General features: G+C 38.1%; 1 protein-coding gene across 1 annotated transcript in view; it reads right to left on the bottom strand.

Annotated features, from left to right (window-relative positions):
- LOC105725245 (guanine nucleotide-binding protein G(q) subunit alpha) overlaps positions 1–18,410 on the bottom strand; it is a 325,618-nt gene that overhangs the window by 87,542 nt on the left and 219,666 nt on the right. Inside the window, exon 4 of the mRNA XM_021667305.2 lies at positions 1,141–1,269. Within this exon, the coding sequence (XP_021522980.1) occupies positions 1,141–1,269 (129 nt within the window). The remainder of the gene's footprint in view (positions 1–1,140; positions 1,270–18,410) is intronic.

The following is an 18,410-nucleotide window of genomic DNA, read 5'->3' as shown; positions in this document are numbered from 1 at the left end:
TTTCTAAATACTATAAACTTAAAACGTAAGTAATATAGAATGCTGGAGCTACAAGGAACTCTGGAGATCATCTAATGCAGTACAACCATTTTACAGATTAAAACACTGAGGCTCAGAAATAGTTTCAAAATGCCACCTACTTTGTGGCCATGTCTATTAGACCAATGTATGGCAGCCAGATCTGACCATATGTACAGAGACCAATTAGAATAAAACACAGTGCCCTGGCAAGAAATGAAGGTGGGCCTGCTAATCAGAGTCACTTGTCAGAATGACACAAGAGACGCTGACTTCTACTTCATAACCAATATTGCACACATCCATCTTCAATGGGATGGCCGTGCTTAGAAAATCAACTCTCCACACTCCAAGACATATTCTCATTTCTCAAATCACCATGTAGTTTGTATTCTAACTAAAAGTACAACTGAGTGATTGCATATTAACAGATTAAATGGAAGTACATCAGTATTATTTATTTTTTCTCATCCTAAAAACAAAACAACAGAATGCTTCTGTTGAAGTATTATCCAGACAGAACAGCAGCAGTGAGAGATGAGGTAATAAATTCTCATTCTATTTTGATAGGTAATCAAAGTCATGTATTTTGAAATTTTTCAAGCAACATATTTTATGAATGTAAAATATCACACATTTTTCTTGCTACTGAAAAATTTTGCATTGGTACCAGAGGACCTGGGAAAAACACCAGCATGAAAACTTCTGACAATACATAATTTCTGTGATTGACAAAATCATAAGATCATTCACATCTTACATAATTCTAAAAACATATCCATTGTCCTTATAGTTAAAATGACTGCCCAAAAAACTACAGTTAAGACCAACAGTTTATTTACGGATTTTACTCAACCACGAACAAAACTAAGATTTTATTGATTTCTTAGTGATTTAAATTGAAATGCAAAATGCTCCAGTACAGTACATCTTTCTCTCTTTTTTCTCTTTTTGAGATGGAGTCTTGCTTCGTCATCCAGGTATTTGTGTAAAATGATAGTAATTGGTATAAAGGCTATCTTGTTTTAAAGCCTACACATGATGTTTCAGTATCTACAGAGTTTACCAAATGTACTCAAGGCATAAAATCTGGGAAATAGGTTTTATGGACTCAGTTACTACCTGAAAATGACACTTTGTAAGTCAAAGGGGTATTCGATGATCCCTGTGGTGGGGACTCGAACTCTAAGCACATCTTGTTGCGTAGGCAGGTAGGCAGGGTCAGCTACACGGTCCAAGTCATTAAGATAGCTAGAGGAGGGAAGACACAATGAGAATGTCAGTGATACCATCACACCAAAGCTGTCTACGGAAAGGGAAGGACAAAAATGAGTCCTAACAGAGAAGTAAAAAAGAGAAAAGAAAAATAGAAAGTGGTAGAGAAGTCTGTGGAAAAGAAAGATAAAGTCAACCTTCCATTACTGGAAGGTTATCCATCTATGGATTACCTACACACCACAGTTGTCATTTCTTCTCTTATTATCTATTAGAACTCATACTCCTCAAAGGCAGGGAGTGGGAGAAAAAAAGAAAAAGAAATTCAAATAAGTTTCCTATCCTCTACTTGTTTAGCAGGTCTGGTTGTCAAAGCAGGAGTTTAAAACAAATAGTTTTTAAGATAACAGAGTTGTACATAAGGTCAGAATAGGTCCCGCCCTACCGCCCGCAAGAACATCAGAGTCTTTTCCTGAAATGAATTTCATTATTCCCCTAAGAGAAAACAGCAGGATACAGTGTCCTAAATTCTGTCCAGGGCCTAGCCTAAGTCATTCATGATTAATGTGAAGCCATGACATTTCTAGTTATTGCAGTAATAATGTGTCTAAGGTCAGATATTCCCCATGTTTGGAGTCACCACACCTTAACTTTAAATTTATCTGGTTATATGACATTTGATACTTTTCCCTTCCCTTAAAATTTTTTTCTCTTGAAATAACTTTAGACTCATAAGAAGTTGCAAAAGTATTACAGAGCATTCCCATGTACCCTTCACCCAGCTTCCCCTAACAATAACATCTTACATAACCATAGTACATTATCAAAACCGGGAAAATGACACTGATACAATACTATTAGCAAAACTACAGACCTTATTGAATTTTACCCATTGTTGCATACTCAAATGCATACATTGTATGTATGTATACACTCATCCCTCAGTGTTTGTGGGCAACTGGATCCAGAACCTCCTGCACATACCAAAATCCCTGGATGCTCAAGTCCTTCATATAAAATGTCACAGTATTTGCAGATAATGTATGCATAGTTCTCTCCTATACTTAAATCATCTCTAGGTTATTTACAATGTAAATGCTATGTGAATAGTTGTTTTACTGTAGCATGTAGGGAATAATGACAAAAAAAATCTGTACATGTTCAGTAAAAATACAACTTTTTTCTGAATATTTTTGATCCACAGGTGGTTGAGTTCACAAATGCAGAATTCATATATACAGAGCACTGACTGTATTATGGGGAGAATCTAGTTGTATGAGATTTTATATGTAGAGATTTGTTTAATACCACCACAATCAGGACACAGAATTGTTCTATCACTACAAAGAAACTGCCTGTGTTACCCCTGGCAGCCAGACATATGTTCTTCATCAGTGTAATTTTGCCATTTCAAGAATCTTTTATTCCATTCATGTTTCATTTTCTCAAAGTGTAAAAAACAATTTGAAATTCTGAGAATGACATAATTTGATAGAATTCAGTGGTATTTTCACGATTTCAAAGAGTAACTGTGTTCTCCTTTGTCCTGGAAAGGAAGGAGCATACACAGTTTCAAAACACACAACTACTAAGTATATGCACAAAATAACTAACTTATGAACCAGATTAAAGAAAAAGTGGAACCCTTAACAGAACTGGATCTTCAATTCCTTCATGCTCACAAACAAGAGAACGTGAGTTCTGAGATATATAATAAGGAATGTTTTGTGCATAGCATGTTACAACTGAGTAATAAGAAATACTCAGTGGACATGACCTACTGAGGGCAAGGACTCTGTCTTACCAGTCTATTTCTGCCTTAGTACCTAAAAGAATGCCAGGCAAATAGTACTTAATGAATACGTGCTGGATGGATTGATGGATTTCCTATGCTGAGATTTAGTTTTAGCATTATTTAAACAGCATTCTTACAGTGGTATTTCTAAATGAATGATACCCTTAAATTTGAAACTGAATGTAAAAAAAAATGTTACATCTACAAGATTCATGAAATCACAAAGTAGGAGGACTAAATCTGACTTTAACAAAGAAATGAAATTATTGCCTCTTTGGTGGTATCAATTCTTTAAGACAAAAAAGTATCAGCCCAGAAATTCCTCCTGCAAATCAATTAATTAGTATTCCCGGGGCCTGATCCCTGATACATGATGATTCTCTAGCTGGCAATCAGCTCTCTACTGAGTAACAGGAACCAGCCTGATATCTCCAATTATTGAAAAACTTGCTGAAGGACAAATCGAGGGAGGCTGGGGGAATACTGGTGTGAAAGATAGGAAGAAAACTTAAAATAAACTAGACCTAGAATTTTAGTAAATACCTTGCCATGATCGTGGAGTCCTCTGATAAGAGTTAACGAGTCCATGTTCTGGGAGGTGATGTGTATTTCACTCTACTGATAAACCAGCTCATCACATCATACATGAAAAATCAGATAGCTACTCTGGATGGAGTTTTCTAATTGATCAGCTCCTTTGTTTGAAAAACTCGAATGTACATTTTGAAATCTGTAAGTTCACCATTTTTTAACTACTGTACACAAAAACTTATTTCAGAGGAATCAAATAACTTTAAATTTCCACTGGCAAGGTTGCTCAGAAATATACTGCCTGATAAGCCATCTCTGCTCACTTAATGCCATGCACAGAGGTCAGAACAGAGGGCTGCTAATTCTTGTAATACAAGTTGCTGTGGCGTTCCTATGGTAAAGGGAAATTGTGGTTTTCTGTTTTCTGAAGATGAACCTAACAGATTACTCATTGCCACTCCATACTAAAGCACAAATGAGTGGTTTGCACAGGAGAATTTAAAGAACCAGTGCATGAAGTGGGAAATTACCTGTCACACTGCTTGGATAAGATGGAATCAGAGACATATCTGCCACTGGAAAACCACTTACAAGAGCTTACAGGCTACCCTAAAAAAATTGTCAGTGGTATCACTCCTAAGTTCAGGGTACTGAGCTCAACGTTCATACTTGCAAGAATACTTTCTCCTCTTCATCTTTTCAATGGTAGTATAGATCATAGAGAATGACAACAGCAGCATAACAGCAACTAACTCACACTGAGCACCTGCCGCCTGCCAGGCTCTGTTCTGTGTGTCCACTGCTCAGGTATGATCACAGTTCACGGCAAAGAAATGGCCATTAAAGATACTCCATAAATTTCTGATTAACTTAAAAGCAAGCTACAGTTCTTGCTTGCCATTCTTTTTGCTTTGCCTCAGTTGAATGGTAGAGAGAAAGGCTCACTTCACTTGGGGTAAAAGAATTAAATTCACCTAGCTTAACAAAATAAAAGCTGAGAGGAACTGTATCTAGCTCTGCTAGTTGCAACATACATCACCTAGAGCCAAAAACCAAACCAAAACCCAAAACAAGGCTAAATAAGTAAATAAATAAAGCCCCCAACTAAACAAAAGACATAAAAACCATTTTCTCCTTGAGTAAAACCTGGGCAACTGAGAAGCTACCATGACTGAAGATATGTTACAGACAATTTGTGAAGCAGGTAAAATTTATAGACCAAGAACCGCATTTCTGGAGGAACAGTGGCTCATACCTGTAAGCCTAGCACTTTGCGAGGGTCAGATCCCTTGAGGCCAGGAGTTTGAGACCAGCTGGCCAACATGGCAAAACCCCATCTCTACTAAAAACACAAAAATTAGCTGGGTGTGGTGGTACATGCCTGTAATCCCAGCTACTCGGGAAGCTGAGGCAAAAGAATCGCTTGAACCCGGAGGCAGAGGTTGCAATGAACCGCGAGTGCACCACTGCACTCCAGACTGGGCAACAGAGACAGACTCTGTCTCAAAAATCAAACCAAAACAAAAACATGCATTTTTCATTGCCAAGAAGGGGCCAAAGAGGTGCTGCCCACATAATCCCCAATCCCAGGCACTCTCCTCCCTCTGGGCTCACAGGACTCAAAGTGTAGGGACTCACAGCACTATCTGTATTTCACATTTGCTAGGGAAAAAAGCTACTCCGTTCCCCTAAAAATGGAGTTCTAGCATGATAAGACTAGAGCATCTCCATTTGTTGGTCCTCCTCACATACTGAGAAAAAAGAAATGATCTCTTAACTAAATTGTACTTTCCACTGAGGCATTTTCCATTCTGGAAAAAAAAATTGGTGGAATATGGAGGATAGCTTCTTGTTGGATTATTCCATTCATTCAACCTTAAAAAAAAAACACACTGAGATCTGAACAAATTTATATTGTACAGTAAATTCAGAAAGTTAATTATAGCCATAATTTGTTTTGTAGGAATGATTCTGAGTGGCTGTGGAGGTCATTCTCAAGGGTGTTGCCACAGTGACAGGCACAGGTACATTTCCAAGGCAACGTATGTATAACAAGTGTCTGGCAGTGACTCTCTCTAATGTCAGGGAAAGGAAGTTCCCATGGTTTACATAAGGCTTGTTAAGTATCTAGGAGACAAACCATTCATGTTAGAAAATGGGAGATTTAGCTGCTTAAACCCGCCTTACTCCAATCCCTCCATGGGGATTTAATGAGTTTTCACTGTGCTGAGACATTATAAATTATTAATATATAATTTGATTTTAAAAAAGAAACCCTGAGCTCAATATTCTTCCTCATACTTGCCCCGTTAGCTAAGGCCCACTCTCGGTGGTCAGAGCCTACAACTGCCTTCAACCACGGCTATACCAACAATAGTTAGCCAAGGGCCTGGAGCACAGCAGGCGCTCAGCATGGACCAAAATTAAAATTATTTTAAGGGAGGTGCTGGAGTGGTTAGAAAGGCAAAAATACAGGAGAGGGGTGGTTGTTAGCTATCCATCCTTACGTAATTACTTCTCTCAGCTGTTACTGGCCTGCAACATATGATAACCAAGTTCTGAATTAAAATGTCTCTGACAAATTAAAGACAACACAGAAAGAAAAGGCACTATTTGTTTAACTTCATTTAGTAGATTTGCTTCCTGCTATTCTTTAGGTCCCGGCTAGAGAAGGATAAAATTTGTATGTCCATTATTACACCTGTTTCAAGCTTTCAGGCCTTAACATTCTAATACGGTGCAAACTGAGGAGGTGGGATCTTATCAACAAGACATTTCTGACATAATCTTCTTGAAGGGAAAAATAGGTTTTTGACAGTTTTCAATGAAAAATGAGGGAACAAAGACACTTGTGTTTTGTGTTTTTGCCATGTTTCAATGATTCCTTTCTGACCATAAGCAAAATGCAGAGTCATCTGGAATTAAACAACACATTTTGGCCATGACATTATGGTAGATGCTACAGATAGGAAGATTCATTGGATATGATCCTTACCTGCAAGGAGTTTATCAACTTGTGGGGAAGCAAGGGTTACATAAAAACAAGAATGGTGAGATTTATAGAGAGGAAATGAACCTTTGTATATTTTGGATACAGTCACTTTCTGGGAACCTGTTCAAACAATCTCTAGTCCTTGGTGATAATCCTCAAAACATTCTTCTGTGTAGTATGACTGCACTGCATGAAAGACTTAAGGAAGTCTCTTAACTAAATTGTACTTTCCATTGAGGCATTAGTTTACACCTTGTAACAGACAAATTCTTTACACATTGAACTTCAGGATAACCTCTGGCTGAAGAAAAGTAAATTCAGAAAAAGGACATAATCCACTACTTTAAATGATTAAAATATATAACAGAAGCTTCAACTTCACTTAAATAATATGCCCAAATTAAATTATACATAACACTTTCTCTCCTGAATATGTTTTAAAAAGAGATTCCAACTGTTCTTTAATTTTGACAATATTTAATCAACAACAGTTTTGAGTTGACCTTCAAATTAATTTATGCTCCCATTTGACGTGAATGAAAACTGATTTTTAAAAGCCTCTTTTTAAGATTAAAAAGAACCCTCCTTCCCACCTATGTCTGGAAGACTAACTGAAATCTAAACCAAGCACAGTATAGAAATTAAAAATTCAAATGCTTTGTTTTCTCTTAAATGAAGGAAACAAAGAATTAAAATATAGAGATATGAGCTAGCAGGTAAAACATATCACATTACAGCTAGAGTTAATAAATTTTATAAGCCAGGTGTGGTGGCATGTGCCTATAGTCCCAGCTACTTGGAAGGCTGTGAGGCAGAAAGATCGCTTGAACTCAGGAGTTTGAGGCTATAACCACTGCACTCCATCTTGGGCAACATAGTAAGACCCTGACTCTAAATATATACATATTGGAGTTAGAGGCATACAACCCTCAGCAATTACTCCAAAAGGCAAAAAGTACCTGTGGCTAGTTAAGTAGGAACAGAAATCTCTGAAATTTCATGCAAATCCAATCAGACATAATAAGATAAATGAAACAGCATCTTGGGGCATTTGCTGTAGCATGACACGGGGTGTGTGTTGGAGGTTGGGGAGCTTTTTAACCCCTGTGTAAGGACCTCCCATGGAGAGGCTGCATTTATAACAAATTTGCAGTTCAAGTCAAATACTAAGATGAAGTTATGGCACAGAAAATGATTCTGGGTAGGTCTTCACATTTTTAATTATTGAAAAGAAGGTTAGAAAAATGAGGTCGACTTCATTTAAAAAAATTAAGAAGACCTCATTGTGAGAGGAACAGTCTTCGGGGAGTTGAAAGCTAGATCATGCCATGAGATGGTGTCTGACACTGTCAAAAGCACTAGAAGCTAAAGAGAAATCAGAAACACACGGTTATTGTGCAGTTGCTGTATGACCACAAAGGTTCAAAGGAAAAAAGTGAAAAAAAATTGAAAAGTGACCTGCAAAAACAAATGGAAAAGTAACAGTTCTGCAAAACTGCTATCCTGAGGGGAGAGTCAAGGAGAGGTTTTGGTAGCATGACCTAGTCTAGTCCCTTTCTCATCTGGCAAATCCTGTGGCTGACAGGAGCCTGGCTAGTAATCTGGTTAGGCTGGTTAGCAGCACAAGATTGCTCACTCCACAAACACTTCGGTCTCCTAAAAAGTTCATTTTGCAGAGAGCAAATCAATTTTCCTTTTTCCTTTTTAATACCTGGCATATATGTTAGATTTTAAGGATAAGCAGCATTTATTAACAGGTATTTTGTTCATAAGAAGTTTGCTTTTTTTTTTTTGAGATGGAGTCTCACTCTGTCACCCAAGCTGGAGTGCAGTGGCATGATCTTAGCTCACTACAACCTTCGCCTCCCAAGTTCAAGTGATTCTCTTGCTTCAGTCTCCTGAGTAGCTGGGATTACAGGTGTGTGCCACCATACCCGGCTAATTTTTGTATTTTTAGTAGAGACGTGGTTTCACTATATTGGTCAGGCTGGTCGCGAACTCCTGACCTCGTGATCCGCCTGCCTCAGCCTCTCAAAGTGCTGGGACTACAGGCGTGAGCCACTGCTCCCACCCAAGTTTACTTTTAATACAAAGTTGCAGGTTCTAAACTCAGTGGTAGCAGATGGGTTATAATCCTACCGTTTATGAACACTGTTTAAGGTAGACCATTCTGGAGGATCAAAGAGAAGGCTTCGGGATTATGCATTTCAATTTCCCTCTACCAATGAACTAACCCAATCTAGAAAAATAAGATTTTTAAAACTAAATTAAATATCTCCTAAAAAAATTCCATCACTGTATTTGGTAGTTTCATTATCATATGAATCTGAATGTCTGATGTTAAGAGAACACCAGTGTCAAACGGGGAAAGCACCAGGCAACTAAGTGTCTGCCAGGCAGACGCCAGTGCCAGGGCCGGGCTGACAGCAATAGATTCTCAGGTGTAGTGCTCAAAAAAATTAATCAACTTTGTAATTGAAAAATAAAAACAAAACAACAGGAATGAGAGAGAAAGAGAGAAAATAAAGAAGAAAGGAGGTCTTTTTCAATTTGCCTATCTGGCTTTGTTAACTTATTCATCTTTTATATATGATAGTTTTCAAAGCAGTTGATTAATTTTGACACAGTTCTACAACGTATCAAGAAATAGCTGAAGATTACTTTTTAATTCTGGTCTGCCTGTCTTAAAATTGGATGGTGATGCTTAATTCAGTTAACTCACACATATTTATTGGGAATCTGTTATACATTAAATTCCAATGCAGTGTGTTGGGTGGAGGGAGATTTGGCACAGAGAACTGGTACAAAATATGTTAAAATACATTCTTTGCCTTTAGGGATCTCAGGCTACCTGTGAAGCAAAGAGAGCACTGATGAATCAATTAAGAAACAATTAAGTGCCAAATTGTGAGCTGCTAATGATGAATGCAATAAGAAGGGAGAGATGATTATGAACTGTAGTCACCGGAGAATAGTGTGCAGTAGAGATGGGAGATGGGTTACTCTGTGCAGACAGAATGGGATTTGAACAGGCAGAGAAGAAGAGACAAGAGATGAGAAGAAATTAGGAAAGACACAAAATTCCCTTATTCTTCTATCACTCATTCATTCAACAACTTTTACAGGAAGTCTACAATAAGCTAGACACTATGCTTAGGCCGGGTGTGAACTACAAAGAAAGAAAGACACAAATCCTGTCCTCAAGGAGATTACAGTCTGGCAGTGAAGATAAATGTGTTATAAATAACCATACTATAATGCAGATGTAATGTGGGTCAAAAGCAAGGTTCCAGTGATTGCAGCCAAGAGTCAGCCTTGAGCAATAGGTCATGCTGATTTAAGTGAATCTCCCATGGTCTTGTCAGTTATGTCACCTTAATTTGGATACTGGTTCTGTGAGATTAGAACTTTCATTTTGACAAGGATGATCCGGTCTGGAGAGCTGGTCATGTTAGAGCTGGTCATGCTAATCTGAGTTAAGGTAAACTAATTATAAATCAAAATTCAAATCATTCCTGTAATCCCAGCGCTTTGGGAGGCCGAGGCAGGTGGATCACGAGGTCAGGAGTTTGAAACCAGCCTGACCAACATGGTGAAACCCTGTCTCTACTAAAAATACAAAAATTAGCCAGGTGTGGTGGTGCGTGCCTGTAATCCCCACTACTCAGGAGGCTGAGGCAGGAGAATTGCTTGAACAATTCATTATTTTAAACTGAAAAAGACATTAACCTGATGATCAACAAGAATATCAGAGTCAACAAGGTTTCTTGGGAGGTAGGGAGTCTAAAAGGATGCTGAATGATCTTACAGGTTACATGAAGACAGCAAGATTTTTTGGCTTCCCCATGACTGGAGGTGGGGTAGGGTTGTCTTCTAGTCATGTGCATGTTCTATTAGCCCTCTTACAAAAGCCTGTCACTCCTATCTCTGCTTCAATTGATTGCTAAATCCTATGAAACCCTCTAATCAGCTGCAACATACCACCATACCATACCAGACACTACGAGTCAAGCATATATGACACATAATCATTGCACTCAGAAGCCAAATCAACTCCATGAACATTTCTGGTCATTCATGCCATGTTTAGTGCTAGACATTTTTTGTTTGGCATTTAGTGGTACTTCCAGGAAATGTGATGTAGAGCTTTCTGTTGCTCACTTCCTATCAATAGTTTTATTGTGCAAAGCAGTATTTCTAAAGGACTACTGAAATAATGCAGGCCGTCGCTTCACTCAGTAGTCTAAAAGTTATCTCTGGGTTAATTCAGAGCATCAGAGTTTTAAACTAGGTTTTATCTAAATGGCATAAGCAGAATGATACTGCTTTTTAATGTTCATTCTTGACCTCTAAGAGGGGTTTGTCGAGAGAGACAGAGAGAGAGAGAGAAAATCGGATAGTAAATATAAATATTTTAGGACTTTTGTACCATATGATCTCTATTACAACTATCTGACTCTACCGCTGGGTGCAAAGCAGCTATAGACATAAACAAAAAGCATAGCCATGTTCCAACCAAACTTTATTTATAAAAATAGGCAGCAGGCCAAATTTGGCCTGCAGGTTTGCTAATCTCTGTTCTATGGTAATAAGCTTTAGCTAGGCACATCATCATCCTGAGTAGACTGTGGAAATGCCTACAAAGAAAAGGCCAAACTACTGAAAGTCCAAACAAATGTCCTGCTAAAATGTGAGCAAACAGCACACTGACTCTCCCAAATGCATAGTGAAATGAATGATAAACTGGGGCTAATCCCAGCCTTTTTCCCGTTCCTTCTCTGTAATGAAGGTTAGAATAGAGTTAAGCATATCTTAGCCTTATCTTTTCATCTCTAAGAGCATTCTGAAAAGGGAATAATAAAGACCACATCTTAGAATCATCAGTTTCACTGAGAAAGACAAATGCAGGGGTTTTTGTTTGTTGTTTTACCAAAGATTGGAAAATGTGGCCCACTAGATAACAAAACACAAAGAGAATTAAATATGTCACTCAAGTGAAAAGAATGACACTTTGTGTTATTATTGTCACTCTAAAAACCAGCAAACATATGCAAGAACAATGCCCTCTTCTGAGCTAGCTAAAGATAGCATTTTTAGTAATTTAATCATGTAGAGAATAATTTCTCTGTTCATTACATTTCCAGGTAAATTTAAGGTGCCAGGTTTTCATTTGACTGCATAGGATAATGACTTCTCAAATAAAAGGAGTCTACTGCAACAGAATCAAAGGACTTCAGAATTTAGGAGGAGTACTGAAGGATTATGTACCACATGTAATCCTTGTCTGAAGAAAGTGAGGCTTAGTCATTGCCCCCAAGGTAGTGAGTAGCAGAGGGAATTTCAGCAGGACTTCCACGTAATATTCACACCATACAATGGTCTTATCTGCCTTCAAAAGCCTAGAATAGGCTTAAACATTTTTCAAAAAACTAACAGAGGAAAGTGAAAATGGCTACAATGGCCAAACCAATATACCCTGGAGTACAAGTGTTTGACTCATCTGTCAGCAACTTTCTAGCAAGAAGGACTTCCAGAAGGACTGGCCCTAAGTCAGGTGGATGTGTTACCCTATCTTTGAAATGCCTTTCGTTAAATTCAAATGGCACATAATATATTGGTGCAAGAAGTGAGTTTAGAAGGAAATTCCAATGTTGACTTATGCCAAAAAGTCAATTTATTCATGTTCTTTATGGGCTCCAGATCATGTGGAAATTTCAAGAAGGTGTCTGATCTACCAAACTCTTTGGAAGGAAATTCAGTAAAGCAAGATTAGAAATTATTTTGTCTCTTAAGGCAAACACAGCTAGAGTAGACTAGCCAAAACCGGCATATAAGGCCTTTTCTCACGATACACCAATGTGATTGAGACTTGTGTCCTCTGGCTAATGTCAGGGAGCTTTTGATATTGTAGGCAGTGAACTCACATGACCTGATGTCTCATTATTGAAGCAGGTGGTGAAATCTAGGGGGAAAAAAGTGAACCTACAACCATCTGTTTATTGTGCTCTTTAATCATTTCCAGAGCCTTCAGGTTTTTTATCAATAATGAAAATGTTAATAAATGAATCTACAAGACTCCCTAGGATCTTAGAATGCTTTTTATTCTTTCATTAAATAGAACTGGAAGAATTCACCAAATGAAAGCCAATTATCTATTATCTGGAATTTCCCATCGCCTTGTTTTTATCATCATTGCTTGTCCTTTGAGCCATCTGATTGCTTACTATGATAGGCAAGTTGGCTAATCAAAGTAGAAGGGAAGCTCAAATAATTTTATTGTGTCCTTCTTACTGGTTCTGGTAAAAAGTGATTGGCTGGAGTGTCAGGAGAGAAGTTAAGAAATAAAGACTGTAGGTTAAAACAAAGAAACAACATTCCTGAATTATCTGTGGCTCAGAACATCTTCCATGTTAATGTGGATAACTGCTGCTTAGCTAACATGACTAAGTTTTCATAATGATGATCAAAACCTGTTGGGTTTGTTTTCCAGTCAATTTTATATAATTTTCCTTCTTGACTTTATAAATGTGAGACTATCTGTAGACAATATTCATAAAGATCAATAATTTGTTCTTCATGGTAAGTGATAAACCATCAAATCATAGGTATTATCTACTAATTCATCTATCTACCTATCTATCCATCTATCTTATCTAGAAACTGTCAATCACCTACCTATCTCCCATCTATCTATCCATCCATCCATCCATCCATCCTGTGTGAGGTTCTATTTCAGTGGTTAAAAGCTTGGGCTCTGGAATAAGCAAATTTGAATTCAACTCCTATTCCATTCACTTACTAAGTATGTGATCTTGAACAAATTATTCAGTCTGAATCCTAAGTTTGTTCTTCTGATAGATGGCCATGCTAAGAACTATCTACTATTGTAGGAGGCTTTGAGGATTAAATGAGATGACATGTGTAAATGACTAAGCACAGAATCTAACATACAATAAATGTTCAGTAAATGGCAGCTATTATCGTCTTTGATAATAAGGCTTTTCAGATCCCAGACCTTCAACAACGGCAGGAAAAAACGACTAGAATGCCTTCGGTTCTGAAGCTTAATAGTTCATCTATAACAGCCAGAGAGAGATGGTTCCCATATCATGGTCATTGAAATAGTAGAAATTATCCATCTATTATTTCATGAAACAATCACTTGTGAAAGTCAAACATGAGCACTGCTGTCAGGCACTGAGGGTAGAGGAGAGAGGCACTTTAGTAAATGCCAGGATGGAAATAAAAGAGATATACACCATGTTAAGATAGATGAGATAGTGATTTACTGTCACTGGTGTTGGGCAAGGTTTTCAGAAAGGGTGACTCTTGACTGGGGTCTTAATGGATGAACAGGAGATCATCAGAGAGAAAAGATGACAGGCATGCTTGGCCTCTGCTCCCAGTATTCTTTGTAAGTCACTTGCACTGAATCTCACAACCAGCAGAGTTGTGGAAAGAACTGCAACTATGCAGGTTTGTGTGGCAGGGAGATTCTCCTACTAACAGAGATTTAGATGTTATGTATCCCCTAAATCTATACTAAAGTCCTGCCACTAGACACAGGCAGCACCAAAAGAAGTTGGTCCTAAGTTCAGAAATATTTCTGTAAGGTGTTGCTAATGAATAAGAAAGTAGGTCCAGAATAACAATGAAGTATGTTTTGATTATAAAGATAGGAACAACAACATAGAAACCCTATATGAAGAAAAGGAGGCCAGATAACATACTGAAGATGTACTAGGGAGTACACAAAAAAGTCAGAAAGGAAAAGGGATAACAATTATCACAACACAGAGAAAGGAATTATTCTGAGTTATCTGTGAACATGATTTAGTACTGGGAATTAGTGATGCCCAATATACAGGACCTTCATCTTTGCCAGTTCCTGGAGCATATGATGAGACTACACTGGAGAAACATGTGGAACACAGAGGCAAATGAGTGACTCTACAACACCACAGGTACTATTTCTGTTGAGAGGTTTACCTGGTTAAGGAAAATGTAAAGTGCCCACTACTAAGATGGGAAAAGAATAAAGTAACTAACACTCAGGCCTCCTGGCACAGTGGGAATAAGGCAAGCCAGGCAGGCTGCTTGGGCACTAATGTGTAGAGAGTACCAAAACATCCCTGGAGGAGACCTGAAATGTGGGTCCATTTAACTCTGCTTTATACAAACAACCTCTTACATAACTGGCAGGAATAAATTGATTCTACTCCCCTTTAAGTAAACAGAGTATTCTACAGAAAATGAAGGAAACAAACCTTCCCGCCTTGGTTTCACTTAGCTAAGGTGACCAAACATCCCTGCCTATCCTGGAGAGTTCAGTTTATGCCTTCTGTTTCACTGTAATTATCAAGACAGCCTCCTCTTTCTCAACATGTCCTCGTTTGAATGATTAATCAAATAGCACCAGCTGAAGAGATAAAAATCTTCTATGCCGAAGAATGTCAATATAAACCAACTGATAAAACAGGAAAATAATTATTTTACAAATTCTAATGGAATTATTAATTCTGGCAATTATTATCAGTTGGAAATAAAAGCATCAGATGAAGAGCTGATGAAGAACTAGAGATTGCTCAGTGACAAACTAACATGACAAGAGATGAAAAAAATACAACTTTATAATGGAGGGTGCCACTACCCTAACACTGCAGTAAATCTTAACTTCATCCATCATGGGTAAACAAGTGTACATCACCACTTATAATACAGTCTAGTCACAATTTTTAACTTGAATCTAATAAAGACTTTAAATATAACTTTTAGTTTACAGTAAATCCATGAGATACAGGAGCAAACTACTCATACTATGAGAAGCAATCAGGCAAATCTAGGACAGTCTCTTGAAGATGCCAGTAAAATCCAAAATGGGTCTCTACTAGATTAAAAGAACTTTAGGGGATATAACAACCAGATGTAATGTGAAGTCCTGAAATCAACTACTTCTACAGGACATTCTGGAAGAATTTAGGAAACCTGAATATGAACTGGGTATAGAATGATAAAATGAACTTAATTAATTTTAGGTATAATACTGTATTATTTATTAGGTAGGAAAATGTCCTACTTTTTTAAAAGAGATGTATACTGATATGTCTAAGGATATAAGTACGTTGTTAGAATTCACTTTATTACTTCAGCATAAAGTATGGTTAAAAAAGATTTAAGTTATGTATATCCACATATATTTTTTTTTATTTTTTATTTATTTTTTGGAGATGGGAGTCTTGCTCTGTCACCCAGGCTGGAGTACAGTGGCGTGATCGATCTCAATCTCAGCTCACTGCAATCACTGCCTCCTGGGTTCAAGCAATTCTCCTGTCTCAGCCTCCCGAGTACCTGGGACTACAGGCCCACACCACCATGCCTCGCTACTTTTTGTGTATTTTTAGTAGAGATGGGGTTTCACCATATTAGTCAGGCTGGTCTCAAACTCCTGACCTCAGGTGACCTACCCACATTGGCCTCCCAAAGTGCTGGGATTACAGGTATAAGCCACCATGCCTGGCCCAGATATATATAATTTAGAAAATCAATTTCTCCTCATTCCCACCAGGGGAATGTAGAACTATTTAAAGAATAATCATTTGAAGGAGTTTAGATCAGCCTGTGCCAGACAGCCCCACATTTTGGTCTTGCTCTATCATAAGGAATGTGCCCTGTTTCTATGGTAGACTAAGCCTGCACTGACAGAATTCTAACATAGCAGCTTTTCCCAGGATCACAGCACTGACAGGTCTGGAGAAACTCTCTAGGAGAGCTCTTGCCCCAGTCAAGAATTGGATGGCAGTATCCAACTGTCATGCTAACTAATAGGTTCGTGTCTAGAAATCCACAAATCTAAACTGAGGGTATATCATCAGAGGTGTGATGAAGTCTTGTCTCAAGAACACATCCACAGTCCAATACAGGTGCCATCAGTGCAAAGAGGACTCTCTCAGAGGGCCTATCCCAGGAGGAGGAGGCAAATCCTAAGGGGGTGACGTAACGCTAGTAAGCACATAATTACTAGATACTGGGGGGCTCTGACTGCCCCGTAGCAGGACTCTCTGTAGGGAGAACAGTTACAGATGACAGGTAAGGAACAGAATAATGTAGGGAGGGGAAGAGATAAGACAAACTAAAAGTGAAAAGATAGAGGTTAAAAGAAAAATGATGCAAGGTGAAGAATTTATCAGTAAATGTAACTTTATAATGGAGGACGCATTAGTTTTAAAGGCGAGGGCAAGACATCACAGTAGCAAAATGAGAAGCAGAGAGGAGTTAAGAGAAAGTCAGAGAGATGGAGGGTAAATAAGCAGACAGGAGAGACATACTGAATGGGAACAGGGAATGATGGATGAGACACAGCAGCAACATGGGGAGATAGATGGAATTTGAAATGACAAAAGAAACAGAAGGACAGAGGGGGCAGGAGTAAAAAAGACAGCTGGTCAAAGGTTGAGGGGGCAGAATTTAGAACAGGCGAGAGCTGAATGCATCTTTTTCATTTCTGTACTCACAGAAACTTATATAGTAGGAGACTAGGAGGAAGGAACAAAGGGAAGAAGGACAGAGGGAGGGAGAATGGCAGAAGAGAAGGCAGACAGGGAGGACAGCAGAAGAGAAAGACCAGAAATGAGAAGTACTATATGAAGGTGTATAAGAAGGATGAGGAAAGGAAGAATGAAGAAAGCACACGTTTCAGAGGCACACAAGGGAGTTAATGCTAGTTAAAATATTAAATATGACAGAGATGGTGCTCATGAGCATTGTGTCACATTTCAGAATGGCATAATTCAAATTTACCATAAGAATACAAGAAATAGTTTGATCAGGCAACATTTATGTGGCTGATATGAATCATAACTTTTACAAATACCTGGGATTAGAGTAAAAGGCATGATAATTTTACTGAAAAAACAGAGTCACATAGCTCTTGGATCTTCCATGCACTTCTGAGTGATGTCAAGCAGCCCATCAGGGCCTCTTACTTTCCCCAAGGGCCAGCTCTCATCCAGTGGATCACTTTATCATATGAACTGGCATAAGGCTGCTGATTATTTTCTACCCATTCTTCTGTCCGCCCAGAACCAAAACAAGAGACAGATGCTGTATTAATATGACTAATGGAGACAGAAATCTGACTAAATATTACAAAAAGAAAACTCACTACGTATGCGCCTGGTTATCTAGATTGCTGACTACATTGATCACATTAGTCTGATAACTGCCAAATCTTTACTTTCTTTCTGTTAAATGAGATTTATTCTAGAGAAGTAACAGATTTCTAGGCTGCAAATCTTTCCCAGGACACTTGAGTATGACTGACAGCTCACAAAATAATTCTGGAATACATGCGAAATTAGACTCACATGCAATTTTCATGCAAAGGAAAACCTATCCATCACCATAATAGTGGCTCTCAGAAAGCAGTCAAGGTTGCTGGGTCTGAAAACTGGAAACCAGGAAGTCTGATGTTTTAAGAAGCCATAATCAAACATATTTTTGTTTGCAGTTTCTAACGTGTGTAGGTGTTTTCTAGCACATAAGTAAGATCGGATTTTATATCAAAAATTATTATTACAAGATTTCAAGTAACAATGGCATTTGTGAGAATTGGTAGTTTGCAATTTAGGGGAGGAGACAGGTTTGTGAAATCAGATTCCTAGAGTCTTCAGTTTGTTTTTCAAACAGAAAACAGTAAAAGAAATATTCTCCCTGACTCATGATACCAGTTCCTTATAATCTAATCTAAATTTATGAGGTTGGCCTAAGTTCATTATCTATACTACCTAACTTTTGAAGTTTGAATCATATATGACATATACAGGACAGAAAGAAGAAGTTATGATAATCGCAAAACCTCCA

The sequence above is a fragment of the Aotus nancymaae genome, unplaced genomic scaffold (assembly GCF_030222135.1).
Source record: "Aotus nancymaae isolate 86718 unplaced genomic scaffold, 86718_ANA_hifiasm-v0.15.2.pri h1tg000041l, whole genome shotgun sequence".
Taxonomy (NCBI): Eukaryota; Metazoa; Chordata; class Mammalia; order Primates; family Aotidae; genus Aotus; species Aotus nancymaae.
The sequence above is the reverse complement of the archived record's forward strand: the minus strand, read 5'-3'. Positions and strand labels throughout refer to the sequence as shown.